General features: G+C 43.9%; 1 protein-coding gene across 7 annotated transcripts in view; it reads left to right on the top strand.

Annotated features, from left to right (window-relative positions):
- Positions 1-15,434, top strand: part of PFKFB3 (6-phosphofructo-2-kinase/fructose-2,6-biphosphatase 3) — a 97,604-nt gene that overhangs the window by 66,216 nt on the left and 15,954 nt on the right. For all 7 annotated transcript variants that reach the window (XM_067469337.1, XM_067469336.1, XM_067469334.1 and 4 more), the window contains exons 2-12: positions 6,455-6,580; positions 8,434-8,530; positions 9,458-9,524; positions 10,458-10,532; positions 10,632-10,688; positions 11,933-12,057; positions 12,343-12,550; positions 13,036-13,182; positions 13,417-13,521; positions 14,267-14,396; positions 15,136-15,198. In XM_067469337.1, the coding sequence (XP_067325438.1) occupies positions 6,455-6,580; positions 8,434-8,530; positions 9,458-9,524; positions 10,458-10,532; positions 10,632-10,688; positions 11,933-12,057; positions 12,343-12,550; positions 13,036-13,182; positions 13,417-13,521; positions 14,267-14,396; positions 15,136-15,198 (1,200 nt within the window). The remainder of the gene's footprint in view (positions 1-6,454; positions 6,581-8,433; positions 8,531-9,457; positions 9,525-10,457; positions 10,533-10,631; positions 10,689-11,932; positions 12,058-12,342; positions 12,551-13,035; positions 13,183-13,416; positions 13,522-14,266; positions 14,397-15,135; positions 15,199-15,434) is intronic.

Raw genomic sequence — 15,434 nt, 5'->3', positions numbered from 1 at the left:
GTGACTTATAATCCAGGAACAAAAATCATGTCAGATAACAGAACACATAATTCATCCATACAGGTGGATAGTTTCATTCCAGGAAGCTTGTGTATGTGTATTTACGCAGTAGTGGTATGTGTCATTTATGATTTCAGTCTGGGTGTTTGCATTTATTTATATGATGCCCATATTATAGAATCATAGAATCAAAGAGTTGGAAGAGACCTCATGGGCCATCCAGTCCAACCCCATTCTGCCAAGAAGCAGGAATATTGCATTCAAATCACCCCTGACAGATGGCCATCCAGCCTCTGTTTAAAAGCTTCCAAAGAAGGAGCCTCCACCACACACTGGGGCAGAGAGTTCCACTGCTGAACGGCTCTCATTAATCATATTGTATGACTAATGATTGGGGTCTCAACTGGATGCTTGCATTCAGTGAAACAAATAGTATTGAGTAAGGGTCAATTTATTGCTTCATAATCTAGAAAAGACATTCTCCTGTAGCTTGAAGCAAATCTTCAAAGAAAAGAACCAAACCCAGACAAACAATGAGGTCCATACTCCAAATAAAGATGCAGTAGGTTCAAAGTAATGGCGAAGAATAGGCTGCATTCAGGCGCACAGCTGGGGCTTCTTTGCTGATGCAAACTGCATGAAAGCAGGCACTGCGGAGAGGGTGTGTCTTCTCCTTTAAGAGCCCCATGTGCTCTGCTGGCCCTGAATGGCTCTGATGTGTGAGAGATGATACCTGATTCTGGGCGGCTCCTCCTCCTCCTCCCAACTAAGAGGATGCCCGGCATGGAGAGAGATGCCTGAGTCAGAATTCCTCGTGGCTATCCATTGGTTTTCTGCCCGCCCGCACGTCGCCCACGTAGGATCCCTCCAAAGCTGTCTGCTGGCTTAATGGGCTGAGACGCCCCACTGGGAGGAGGGCAGGATGAGGATGGAGAGAGTGAGAGAATGCGAGGCATCTCCCTGCAGCAGGGAATCCAAGAGAGCCCGCTTGTATGTTGCTATGTTATGTGGGTGAGCCTTGCCTTTACCAAGTGTGTACGTGCCATGGTGTGCATGCACCTTCGTGACTCACTTTGACATACCTACCTGTGGGAGATGGTTCCCTTTAAAAAAAACATAAACAAAATGATTTTAGTAGTATTTCTGCAGGTATACAAAACTCTGTTGCAGTTCCATTTAGCATTTTGTACATATAACAATGCTAATGACCACCCGTACCCAGGGATTCCACCATTCGGAGCTTGAAATTTTCATGTTTAAGAGCTCATTGGAGCTCTGTGGTGATGTGAAAAGGACACTCTCTTGGTCCCACTACCCTCTCAATCTCTTTTATTAATTAATACCAAGAATAATAATAATAGTAATAAGAATCAGAGATTCTCTCAAGTCTTGGACCAAAACCTAGAATTGAACAATGGTTCCACTCACATGGGCTGTGATGCCCAACAATGGTTTATTGTTCAGTTTTGCCATGACTAGAAAGAGGTTTGAACATTCATTTCTAAGTTAGTGTAAGTTAGGCTTATGTCTGGATGTTAAATATATTATTACTCTTGACTATAATTCCCTAAAATCTAAGTTTGAGTGTTGGTTTGTAGCTTCAGATAGAAATGCAAAAGTCTCATTTGAACATAGTTTTCTATTCTGGATGGGAATGAGATTTGTCTTCTAATATGTCTGTTGTCATTGCTGAATATTATGTAGATAGTGTTAAGTGACACGTGCCCATTGTGTGTTGGAATTTTTGACTATCCGGGACAAAGGATGGAATAGGTTGTTGTGAGTAATTTTCAGTGGTAAGCAAACAGTATTTTGGCACGCCCCCCCCCCAAACCAATCACTGATATATATTTTCTGTTCGCTGTGTGCCATATTTGGTTCAATTCCATCATTGGTGGAGTTCAGAATGCTCTTTGATTGTAGGTGAACTATACGTCCCAGTAACTACAACTCACATATGTCAAGGTCTATTTCCCCCCAAGAGCGCCCCTGGGCAAAATCAACTATACTGCAAATGCTTACTTTGCATAATGGGTTGAGCCGCCCCTGCGTTTCACCTGCATCTGTGGCAGGCATCCTCAAAGGTTGTGAACTCACAACCTCTGAGAATGCCTGCCATAGATGAGGGTGAAACATCAGGAGAGAATGCTTCTGGAACATGGCCATACAGCCCAGAAAACTCATAACAACACAGTGCTTCCGGCCATGAAAGCCTTCGACAATGCAAAGGATGAAACTTCTTTCTGTACCATTCTGAGACAGCTTTGTAAAACTCCGTCTCTGCATGTCATTCTTTCCTGGCAAGCGAATTAACTCCCCATGCATTATATTTATTTGACTACTGTGCTGCTTCAAGTCTAGCATGAATCATGCTCAGAAGCCCTTTCAGAAGAATCTGAAGAAGCCTGGAGGCTTTCTTTACTTTGAACGGAAATTTAACCTGTGTGTCTTGTTCCGACCGAGACTGACCGGAATTTCAATGTTGGAGTGCCGTAGGAATAAAGCGTTCGTGGAAGTTGCCACTTATGCAACCACACTGGCCGCAATTGCCCAGTAACATTTTAACACCCAATGCTCTTGGCCAGAAATCTATATACCTCATTCTTGGCAGAGGAGAGGGCTTAATTAAATCTGTCTTTTGCTCCATCTCCTGGTTAGTAATTGGTGCCCAAAGTGAAAATGTGGGCTCAGAGGTCAGGATGTGTACCACTGCTGGAGCTCTCCTTGCTCATTGTTGCTCCGCAGAGTAAATACAGGGATAAAAGGCCACCTTGTGCAAGAGTAACTGATGGGGAAGTTGGTTCTGCTTTGCACTTTTGGCTAATATTGACCACTCAAGAGTGGAAAAGTGAGAAAATGTATTGTCGAAGGCTTTCATGGCCGGAATCACTGGGTTGTTGTAGGTTTTTTCGGGCTACATGGCCATATTCTAGAGGCATTTTCTCCTGACGTTTCGCCTGCATCTATGGCAAGCATCCTCACTACCTCTGAGGATGCTTGCCATAGATGCAGACGGGAGAAAATGCCTCTAGAACATGGCCATATAGCACGAAAAAACCTACAACCCAAAAGTGAGAAAGCTGGCTTAAGAGTCCCTTGAGAGATGATCTTAGCTCGCAAGCATTGTTTTGCATGACAGCCTGATTTTATTACTAGTGAATGGATGACAGCTGCCTAATGCAAAATCTGCATTGGCATTTCCTTGAACACTGCAATGATGCTGCTTTTGTGCATTTTTCATTCATTTCAGGTGGCTGCCAGTGAGCTGTGTCTCTCTCTGTCCCCCAAACATTGAGAAAACGGACTCGCTTTTCCCACCACAACACCCTGTTTCAGTATTCCGAACTAGTTTGCATTGGCTGACTCTGTCTGCCCTGGTTGAATGGGTTACTCCATTCACGGAAAGAAAACACGCAGGCTCAATGCATTCTGCTCATTTTTGGTGCGCACAATAAAGCTCTTGCGTGCTTGGGCAGAGTCAACACTTTATTCAAGCAATAACCATAATTAGTAGCCGCATTCATCCTGAGTTTCCAATTCAGCAATTTCAGTCCAGTTTTGGAGTGCGGTCTCTTACAGAACAATTCCTTCATAGATGTTTGGAGGATCCAAATGGTGTAGTCTTGGATATGCTGGCTAATTGCATTTATCTTTTGAGTGTCTGGAACTTTTTGTTCCCGAGGGAAACCTGACCCCAAAGATGCTTGGATTGTAAGAAAGGCATTTTTATTTCTTTTCGCTTGATGTTGTTCCACTCCCAAAATTCCTTTGGGCATTTGGTGCGTCGTCATTTCAAATGGGGTGCCAACCACTCATTGTTGTCCCCAAACTTGTTTTCTCCTGGCGCGCCAAGGTCGGCTTGACAGATCCCTTGGTTGTCATGCGCTCCTGCACATGCCACGCAGTGTGTTTGCATGTTGTTGTTGCCATGGGAATGTGCAAGTTAGGACCAAACCCCAAAAGGCAAAGGCACCTTTCATGCCAGGTCTGAGGGATGTCATCGTAGAGGGAGGAGAAGGGCAAACATTTGCTGCATGTAAATAGATTTCTGGGGATCCTTGGTGGCACAGTGGGTTAAACCACTGAGCTGCTGAACTTGCTGACTGAAAGGTCACAGGTTCGAAACTGGGGAGCAGAGTGAGCTCCCACTGTTAGCCCCAGCTTCTCCCAACCTAGCTGTTCGAAAACATGCAAATGTACGTAGATCATAGGTACCGCTCCTGCAGGGTGCTCCATGCAGTAATGCTGGCCACATGACCTTGGAGGTGTTATGGACAACGCTGGCTCTTTGGCTAGGAAATGGAGATGAGCACCAATTTCCAAAGCAGAAATGAAGATGAGCACCAACTCCCATGCAGTCATGCTGGCCACATGACCTTGGAGGTGTCTACGGACAATGCAGGCTCTTTGGCTTAAAATAGAGATGAGCAGCAACCCCCAGAGCCGGACTTGACTAGACTTGATGTCAAGGGGGAAACCTTTACCTTAAATAAATTTCTGCTCTGTTGAGGAAGAACCAGAACTTGGAAGAGCAGTACCTATTGATCTACTCACATTAGCAAGTTTTCGAACTGCTAGGTTGGCAGGAGCTGGGGCTAACAGTGGGAGCTCACCCCATTTCCCAGATTCGAACCACTGACCTTTCTAGGAGAAAAGGCAACACCTATATAACTATGCCATATGCAAACAATCCTGTGCTAAGTGGAATAAGTGTGACTACGTGTTATGGGATCCTGACTGCTATTCCATGCTTTCGTTTCCAAGCCCCTCTGCAGTGTCTGTTTTGTCTGGCACGTGTCTCTTGCGATGATGAGTCAGACCATTTTGCAGTTTTTTTAATGCCCGAAGGCTGGAGCGGCGAGGCGGATCTGTGACAAATCGCAAGCTGCTGTCTTTCCCTAGGCCCTTGGTATTAGGAGAGATCAAGCATATAACAATAGGATTTGCTTTTTTTTGTAACTGCAATGCCACTGTGCAAAATGATTTTCATATATAAGCTTGGTAATCCTTAGAACATTTCTTTATCTTCTTCCTTTATTGAAGATAGAGAGGCTCCTGTTGAGAGTCTGGTTTTCTTATGACCATCTAGTGCAGGCATGGGCACGGCCTTTGGGAATTGTGGGAGTTGAAGTCCAAAACATTTGGAGGGCCAAATTTTGCCCATGCCTAATCTAGTGAGTTTATGGTACGGGAAAAGAAAAAGGAAATTTGGAAAGGGGTGCTATTTTCACTTCTTGGGAAATTTTTTAGTTTCCGCAAAGTTTCAGAGCTACTTAGGTTGTTTCTTTTGTCTCAAAATACATATGTGGTGCTCCTTTTTTGGTGTCAGGAGTGACTTGAGAAAATTCAAGTCAGTTCTGGTGTGGGAGAACTGGCCATTTGCAAGGACGTTGCCTGGATGTTTTACCATCCTGGGGGAGGCTTCTCTCACGTCCCTGCATGAGAAGCTGGAGCGGACAGACGGGAGCTCACCCCACTCTCCAGATTTAAACCGGCAACCTCTCAGTAAGAAGTCCTGCCATCACAAGGGTTTAACCCATTGCGCTACCAGGGGCTGCATTGCTGTGATGTTCTTGAGCAGTGTTTCTCAACCTGGGGGTTGGAACCCCTGGGGGGGTCACAAGGGGGTGTCAGAGGGGTCACCAAAGACCATCAGAAAACACAGTATTTTCTATTGGTCATGAGGGTTCTGTGTGGGAAGTTTGGCCTGATTCTATCATTGGTGAGGTTCAGAATGCTCTTTGGTTGTAGGTGAATTATAAATCCCAGGAACTACAATTCCCAAATATCAAGGTCTGTTTCCCCCAAAGTCCCCCAGTGTTCAAATTTGGCATATTGCCTATTCATGCCATTTGGTCCAGATCCATCATTGTTTGAGTCCACAGTGCTCTCTGGATGTAGGTAAACTACAACTCCAAAACTTAAGGTCAATGCTCACCAACCCCTTCCAGTATTTTCTGTTAGTCATGGAAGTTCTGTGTGCCAAGTTTGGTTCAATTCAATCATTGGTGGAGTTCAGAATTTTCTTTGGTTATAGGTGAACTATAAATCCCAGCAACTACAGTACCCAAATGTCAAGGTATATTTTCCCCAAAGTTACCCAGTGTTCAAATTTGGCATATTGACTATTCATGCCAAGTTTGGTCCAGATCCATCATTGTTTGAGTCAACAGTGATCTCTGGATGTAGGTGAACTACAACTCCAAAACTTAAGGTCAATGCCCACAAACCCTTCCAGTATTTTCTGTTGATCATGGAAGTTCTTTGTGCCAAGTTTGGTTCAATTCCATTGCTGGTGGAGTTCAGAATGCTCTTTGATTGGAGGTGAACTATAAATGCCAGTGTTTATCCCAGTTTACTTCTTGAGTAATGTCCAGTATTAAAGCTGTAAAAGTCAACCTCCATTGTCTCACCAGCCATTTCTTTCCTTTTTCTCTTACAAACCCCTTCGCAGCCTGCGGCCCACAGCTCACCAATTCTCCCACTGTGATTGTGATGGTTGGCCTCCCCGCCCGTGGAAAGACCTACATTTCCAAGAAGCTGACACGCTACCTCAATTGGATTGGCGTGCCAACAAAAGGTGAGCTTGATTTCTTGCAAACTGGAGTCACGACAGTAACTTCAAGCACAACCTCCTATGTGAATGCACCATCCACTCATCCATTACCAACAGTGTTTATGTTTTTGGAAACGAACCCTCTTCAGATGGATGCCTGAAGATATGCTCTCGGAACAGGCCTCACGTTTGGTTGATTTTTTTCTGAAACATTTCTACACATTATATGCTCAAGAATAATTCATTGGGAATCAAGTTTTGTACCTTTCTGATAGGCCATATTTGGTGTGCCAGATGTCTCATATATTCCACATATCTTTCATATCCATCCATCTTGTATAACAGTATTACTTGACACTTGTGGCCTGCAGATTGAATTTTTGGCTGCTTATCCCTGGTGGCTCAGCGGGTTAAACTGCTGAGCTGTTGAACTTGCTGACCGAAAAGTTGGCAGTTCGAATCCTGGGACCAGGGTGAGCTCCCAATGTTAGCCCCAGCTTCTGCCAACCTAGCAGTTTGAAAACATGCAAATGTGAGTAAATCAATAGATACACAAGCATGTGGACAATTTCAACAGAAAGGAGGAAACCATGAAAATGAACCAAGTCTGGCTACCAGTATTAAAAAACTCTAAAATTACAACAGCACAGCAACAGAGAGGAAACAAACAAGGACATCTAATCACCTCTCAACAAAGGTTTGCTCCAGGCACTGCCAGGCAATCAAATGCTAATCAAGGTGGTCAGTTGAAACATTCACACCTAGTTCCAGCAGACAAGAGTCCGTTGTCCCACCCTGGTCATTCCACAGATATATAAACCCTTTTTCCTAGTTCCAACAGACCTCACAGCCTCTGAGGATGCTTGCCTAGATGCAGGTGAAACGTCAGGAGAGAATGCCTCTAGACCATGGCCATATAGCCCGAAAAAACCTACAACAACTCAATAGATACTGCTTCTGCGGGAATGTAATGGTGCTTCATGCAGTCATGCAAGTCACACAATGTTGGAGGTGTCTACGGACAATTCTGACTCTTTAGCTTAGAATTGGAGATGAGTACCACCCCCCCAGAGTCGGACATGACTAGACTTAATGTCAAGGGGAAAACCTTTACCTTTACTTTACCCATGGGAAGGAAATCATGCAACATGGTGATCATATAGTACCCAATATGGTGCCATGCTTGGGCTATTGGGCCAAAAAACTACAGTCTGTCACATCAGGCAGCTTGGGAAGAAGTGGTTTATAGCATGTTTGAAGATATCTTTCCAAGAAGCTGTTTCTGACTTAAAGTTCCAGCTACAAATATGTCATTTCTTTGTACAAAGAATGTCCTAGGTTCCAAGAAATCTCATCCTAGAAGAACCAGATGAATCCAAATAATGTGTATAGATAATATCAGTCTAGATGGATCAGTAGCCTCAGTTAGGACAAGCCATTTTGTATGTTTATGGAACTGAACCATCTTGGAGACTTGAATGGTGTGATTGCATCCCAGAATAAAAGAATGCTTTCTTTTACTCTGGGATGCAATCACACCATTCAACTCTCCAAGATGGAGAGTGATGTCCTATTAATGTACATAACTGTACATAACTAATTCAGCCTTTTAATTAATATACACCTCTATACATAAAGTTATTAGTCTGTGCATAGCTGTGTAAGTCTGTTGTGTACATCAACAACACAAAGAAAGCAAAGCTGAAGTCATTCCTTTATCAAAACTTTCCTCTATGCCTTGGAAAGATGAAGAGTTGGTCCTTCCTGTTAGGATGTACAATGGCCTGTTGTGCCTTGGGAAGCTCACTGAATTGTATTTGTTTGCTTCTTGCCTAAAGCTTGCCTTCTGACCACCCCCAACTCTTTTTCTCTTGCAGTGTTCAATGTCGGGGAATATCGCAGGGAGGCTGTCAAACATTACAGCTCCTATGACTTCTTTCGCCCTGACAATGAGGAGGCTATGAAAGTCCGGAAGTAAGTGTGACTCATAGTGGATTCCTTTGAGTTGAGTGCTTTCCTTATGTCAAGTTACTTTGCATTTGCAAGCGCTTGTTCAAAAAAATCACATCTTGACTTTTTTCTGGAATGTTAAAAGGGAGGTGGCTGATCTAATACCTATAGGGAGGGCAATTCACAGCCGAGGGGCCACCACCGAGAAGGCCCTGTCTCTTGTCTCCACCAAATGTACTTGTGACGAAGGCGGTAACGAGAGCAGGGCTTCCTCAGACGATCTTAAGGTCATAGATGGTTCATAAGGGGAGATGCGTTCGGACATGTAAATTGGGCCAGAACCGTTTAGGGCTTTATAGGCTAAAGAAACACTATCCAGGAAGAAGTCTAAACGAAACAAATTAGGATTGAAACTGAAATGATTTTTCAGTCCTACATGTATCTGCTTCAACGGGTTTTGATGTTAGTGGACCAGTGAATCCACTTTCCCCAATAATTTCAGCACCTTGGATAGCTCCCTTAAGATATGTACAGTGTTCCATCGCTGCTTTGCGGTTTGCTTACCACGGACTCGCTGTTTCACTTGTATGCTACTTGTAATTTAAAATACAAGTAGCATACACTTAGAGGAAGAGAGAGAGAGAGGAGGAGGAGGAAAAAGGAGTGGGCAGAGCTATATTGTTCATATACAGTATAATGTCCCTGCATCTTGGTTTTTCACTTATCGCGAGGGTTCCTGGAACGGAACCCTTGCGATAGGTGAGGGAACACTGTATTCCCTCCTGCAAACAAGCTCTTGAGCATCACTGTATATCTTCCTTGGGACAGCCCATTGCGGCCTGGATTATGTATTAAGATGAGATTGGGGAGGCTTTTGGAGCAGATGAGTCAATCATGGATCCCAACTCTGCAATTTGGAGCACCCTTAACGCATTTTTCCTGTTGTTGCAGGCAATGTGCCTTAGCTGCCTTGAGAGACGTCAAGGTGTACTTGTCAGAAGAAGGGGGTCAGATTGCGGTGAGTAGTTTTATAGTTGATGTATTTAATATATTTTTCTGAAACCTTAAGGCCTTGCTGCAGGCAGAACTGACGTTCTGTCTCCCATCGTTTGAATGTACCTTTTCAGCATTAGATCATGTGACCCTATGATTATATTCCTGGCTCCACTGCTTTGTATTTCGAACATTTTATAGAATCCTAGAATCATAGAATCAAAGAGTTGGAAGAGACCTCATGGGTCATTCAGTCCAACCCCCTGCCAAGAAGCAGGAATGTTGCATTCAAACCACCCCTGACAGATGGCCATCCAGCCTCTGTTTAAAAGCTTCCAAAGAAGGAGCCTCCACCACACTCTGGGGCAGAGAGTTCCACTGCTGAACGGCTCTCACAGTCAGGAAGTTCTTCCTTGTGTTCAGATGGAATCCCTTCTCTTGTAGTTTGAAGCCATTGTTCCGCGTCCTAGTCTCCAAGGAAGCAGAAAACAAGCTTGCTCCCTCCTCCCTGTGGCTTCCTCTCATATATTTATACATGACTATCATATCTCCTCTCAGCCTTCTCTTCTTCAGGCTAAACATGCTCAGCTCCTTAAGCCGCTCCTCATAGGGCTTGTTCTCCAAATTCCTTTATTATAAATTAGGTTCTGTGCTTCGATACCGCTCTGTTTTATTAAAAGTAGAATCATGCTAAATGGGAGTGGAATTCATCTTTTGCATGCAGAAGGATCCAGTTTCAGCCAATGGTGTATCTCAAGTTTTTGTTTCAAATTGTGACACTTTGAAGAGATGATGCCAGTTGACTGACAATATGAGTCAGATAGCCAAATGGCTTGGTGAGAGGTGGCTTACTAAATCCCAGCTCTTGTTTGTTACTCAGAAGCTACTCAGCAGTCTCATTTGTCAGTGCCCATCTTTTCTCCTGCTGGTTTTTACAATTTTGTTTTCTACAATAAAGGTTTTTGATGCCACAAACACGACCCGAGAGAGAAGATCAATGATCTTGCATTTTGCCAAAGAAAATGGATTCAAAGTGAGTAAAAATAAAGCTGATGATACAAAATTAACATGGTTGCTTATGTCATAATGACTCATTTTTAAAATATGGGCATCTTCCTTCTGTTCCCACCAGGTGTTCTTCATTGAGTCAGTCTGCAATGACCCAACTGTTGTCGCCACCAACATCATGGTAAGCGGGAAAAGTGTCCCTCTCTATTAATGTTGTTGAGAGTCAAGTGTTGAACAGAGCTTAGAAAAGTTACTTTTTTGGAGTAGAATTTCCAGGATTCACAGCCAACATTCTGGGAATTGTAGGACCTTTTCCAAGTTCTGTTATTCCTCGTCAAGCCTTGAGCTTTTGTTTGGCTTGTTTGAAGTCTATTAAAGTCATGGACTCTTAATGGTTGAACTTGAGTAAGTCCTCCTTCGTCCTTTGTAAAAATTGGTCCAGTCATGATACTGTGATGCATGCAGTGGCCAAAGGCTATGAATATGAATGGCTTACATTTCTTTCTCCATCCCCAGAACGATTTGGGTCTCTGTGGGTTGTTAGACCAGAAGCGGTTCAAATTGACTGTGGGTGATAAGATCTATCCCTTTGGAAGCCCTTTTTGGCCAGACTAAGGTCCCATCTCCACTACCATATAAAGTCCAGATTATCTGCTTTGACCTCGATTACATGACAGTGTAGATTCCTATAATCCGGTTCAAAGCAGGCACTGTGGATTATCTATCCCTAATCTGGATTATAAGGCAGTGTATATCCAGCCTAGGAGCCCCCGGTGGTGCAGTGGGTCAAAGCGCTGAGCTGCTGAGCTTGTTGACGGGAAGACTGCAGGTTCAGTTCCAGGGAACGGCGTGAGCTTCCCCTGTCAGCCCCAGGTTCTGCCAACCTAGCAGTTCGAAAACATGCAAATGTGAGTAGATCAATAGGTACGCTCCAGCAGGAAGGTAATGGCGCTCCATGCAGTCATGCTGGCCACATGACCTTGGAGGTGTCTATGGACAATGTCGGCTCTTCGCCTTAGAAATGGAGATGAGCACCACACCCCAGAGTCAGGCATGACTGGACTTAATGTCAGGGGACAACCCTTTACCTTTACCTTATATCCAGTCTAACATGGCAGCAGTTGTGGTCAACCTTGGAGGATCCGGAGATGAGCACCACACCCCAGAGTCAGACATGACTGGACTTAATGTCAGGGGACAACCTTTACCTTTACTTTATATCCAGCCTAACATGGCAGCAGTTGTCAACCTTGGAGGATCCTGATCTCTCCCCATTTTCTATCACGTTCTGACAACTGGTACTGAAACATTGCAGTGTATACAGTTGTCCCCTGCCAACATAGCAGTAAAATAACCTTGGTTTTATGCCAAAACCTGTCTCAGTATATATGTTCTTCTCCTCCCTCTCTCTTTGTATGACTTTAGGAAGTGAAGCTGTCTAGCCCAGATTATAAGGATTGCAATTCCAATGATGCTATGGAAGATTTTATGAAGAGGATCAGTTGTTATCAGTCGAGTTACCAGCCTCTTGACCCAGATGACTATGACAGGTAAGGACATGATGGTATTTCATGGAATTCTATAATTAGAAGAGAAAAAATAAGCTGGATATATTTATATTCCTGCCAAAGTTACTGGGTGCATACACAGAAAGTGCAGCCAGCTCTACATACTTGCAAGTTCAACTTTTTGTAGATTTGATTATTCCAGAGTTGAGCAATATATTTTCTCTAGGAATCTCTAGGTTCTCCAGCAATATCCACTTAGGTATTTGAAGATCCTCCAATGCAATATGGTTTTTGATCTACCGCATGGCATTTTTTATTCTTCCCCAGAGAATTATCGCTTATCAAAGTGATTGATGTTGGCAGGCGCTACCTAGTAAACAGGGTCCAAGACCATATCCAGAGCCGCATAGTCTACTATTTAATGAACATCCATGTGCAGCCCCGCACCATCTACTTGTGCCGGCACGGCGAGAGCGAATCCAACCTCAAAGGGAGGATTGGAGGAGACTCGGGGCTCTCCAGCAGAGGCAAGAAGGTAGGTTTCTGTTTTCTGGAGCGAAGAAAGTGGTTTACTTTAATGTAATTTCACTGCAATCTAGTGTCCGCTCATCAGGGAGTAATCCCAAATTGAAACCTGCTAACCCTGTCTGAACAAACTCATGGGATTGGGTTCGTAGGAATGTGAGCTGAGTACCTTACTGATATCTTGTAACATCTAAATCAGGTGTGGGCAAACTTTGGCCCTCCAGATGTTTTGGACTTATACTCCCAAGGCTGTGGGAGTTGAAGTTCAAAATAGCTGAAGGGCTGAAGTTTGCCTTAGCCTGATCTAAATTATGCCAAATAAGAATACATTCTCAAATAATCATGCACTGCTGTTAGACTAAGCAAAGATTGATATTCTTATTATGGACACAGTTGAACCTTTGTTTGCCACATCTGTCTATGAGTTGAGAAAAGGGGATAACAAAGTCATAACTCATTTTCATAATCTTTTCTCCATTTATTTTCCTTCCCTAGTTTTCCATTGCACTGAAGCATTTTGTCCAGGAGCAGAACCTGAAAGATCTCAGGGTCTGGACCAGCCAGTTGAAGAGGACAATCCAGACAGCAGAAGCCCTTGACTTGCCCTATGAGCAGTGGAAGGCCTTGAATGAAATTGATGCCGTAAGTGTTTTTGTTAGATTGGAGGTGTAATTCTGATGGAGAAGAAGAGGTTGTTCCATTCCTATAGCCTCCTTCTCCCAAAGGGGACAGTAGGGGGTTCTTTGGTCTCCAGAGTACCATCGGAAGAACCTAAGGAGACTAGAACACAATACAGTTTGGGGTGGGTACTGTAACCTCTCCATCTCTGAAGTTTGCCACAGCATCAGAAGGAACATGTCTCCTTGATTCTTTCAGGGTGTATGTGAAGAGATGACGTATGATGAAATAAAGGAGAAGTATCCCGAAGAGTTCACTTTGCGTGACCAGGACAAATACTATTACCGCTATCCATCAGGAGAGGTATGTCCTGTGGAAGGGAGGGGGAAGAATGAAAAGAAAGTGGGTAGAAACTGCCTTTATGGACCTTTCCTCTGCTGTTCCTCAACTGAGATTGTTCCCCTGATAGTTACCTCTTGACTTTCTAGTCTCCACAAAACCATTTCTGGGTGGCCTGGAGAAGATCAAGAGAAGCACCATCTCCTTGTCAGCCTAAATGACCTTTGAGTTCTTCAGTCTTCTGCAACATCTTGATCTTTGCTTTGTTTTCTTGCTTCTCCTGCAGTCCTGCCAAGATTTGGACTTTTTGGTCTCCACAAATCAATTTTTGGTGGCCTGGAGAACATTGAGAAAAGCACCATCTCCTTTTCAGCCTAAATGACCTTTGAGTTCTTCAGTCTTCTGCAACATCTTGATCTTTGCTTTGTTTTCTTGCTTCTCCTGCAGTCCTGCCAAGATTTGGACTTTTTGGTCTCCACAAATCAATTTTTGGTGGCCTGGAGAACATTGAGAAAAGCACCATCTCCTTTTCAGCCTAATTGACCTTTGAGTTCTCCTGTCTTCTGCAACATCTTGATCTTTGCTTAGTTTTCTTGCTTCTCCTGCAGTCCTACCAAGATTTGGACTTTCTGGTCTCCACAAAACCATTTTTGGTGGCCTGGAGAACATCGAGAGAAGCACCATCTCCTTTCCAGCCTAATTGACCTTTGGGTTCTTCTGTCTTCAGCAACATCTTGATTTTTGCTTTGTTTTCTTGTGTTTCCTGCAGTCCTATCAAGATTTGGTGCAGCGCCTGGAGCCAGTCATCATGGAGCTGGAGAGGCAGGAGAATGTCCTCGTCATCTGCCACCAAGCCGTTATGCGGTGTCTCCTGGCCTACTTCCTTGACAAGAGTGCGGGTGAGTGACCTCAAAGCATTGTCACCTGTCTACCTGCCCCTCTTTGCACCATGATCCAATACATTAGGCATGAGCAAACCTTGGCCCTCCAGGTGTTTTGGACTTCAACTCCCACAATTCCTAACAGCCGGTATTGTGGGAGATGAAGTCCAAAACACCCGGAGGGCCAAAGTTTGCCTATGCCTGCTATATACTGTTATCTTGAAATCTGTGGGACCTACTTACCTGCCCCTCTTCTTAAACCCTTTGCGCCATGATCAAATACAGCAGGCGTGGGCAAACTTTGGCCCTCCAGGTGTTTTGGACTTCAACTCCCACAACTCCTAACAGCCTACCGGTTGTTAGGAGTTGTGGGAATTGAAGTCCAAAACACCCGGAGGGCTGAAATTTGCCTATGCATACTATATACTATTACCTTGAAATTGGTGGGACCTTTGGGTACACCTACATGGAACTCTACTGAGTATAGTTGAACCAGAAGAAGATCATGTTCATCTACTTGCATCACTTTGTTTGCAGAGCATTCCAAAATCATCACGCCCCAAGGAGCTTAAAATCTAAAGAATGTTGGCAGAGGAAAACAAGACTTTGAGAGAGAAAGGCCAGGAGGAAATATTCAGTCAATGCATTGAGATGAGCCTGGGCTTAGTTTTAGTTTTAGTTTTTGAGTAGGTCGGCTTGCCCCAACTTGGGAGGGATTGCATTGTCCAGTTGATCACTTTGTTGTCTTTCTTTTCAGAGGAAATGCCTTACTTGAAATGCCCACTCCACACAGTGCTAAAGCTGACTCCTGTGGCCTATGGTGAGTCACGCTCAGAATTACTTTTCTATCTGTTGTTGTTGTCAAATACTGCTCAGGTTAAAATATTGCATCATAAATAAGGTTGTGTAATTTCAGGGTTTTTGTTTTGTTTTTGCACAAGTCATGTAATTCAGATGGCTTGTGCATGTATTTCTGATTAACACAAAGCTTGAGCGTAACCTCATCCTCTTATTTCATTTCATCTGCAGTGAAGACAAAGGGCTCAGCCCAAAAAG

Source organism: Anolis sagrei, chromosome 5 (assembly GCF_037176765.1).
Source record: "Anolis sagrei isolate rAnoSag1 chromosome 5, rAnoSag1.mat, whole genome shotgun sequence".
NCBI classification, from domain to species: Eukaryota; Metazoa; Chordata; class Lepidosauria; order Squamata; family Dactyloidae; genus Anolis; species Anolis sagrei.
This window is presented reverse-complemented; position numbering and strand designations above follow the sequence as displayed.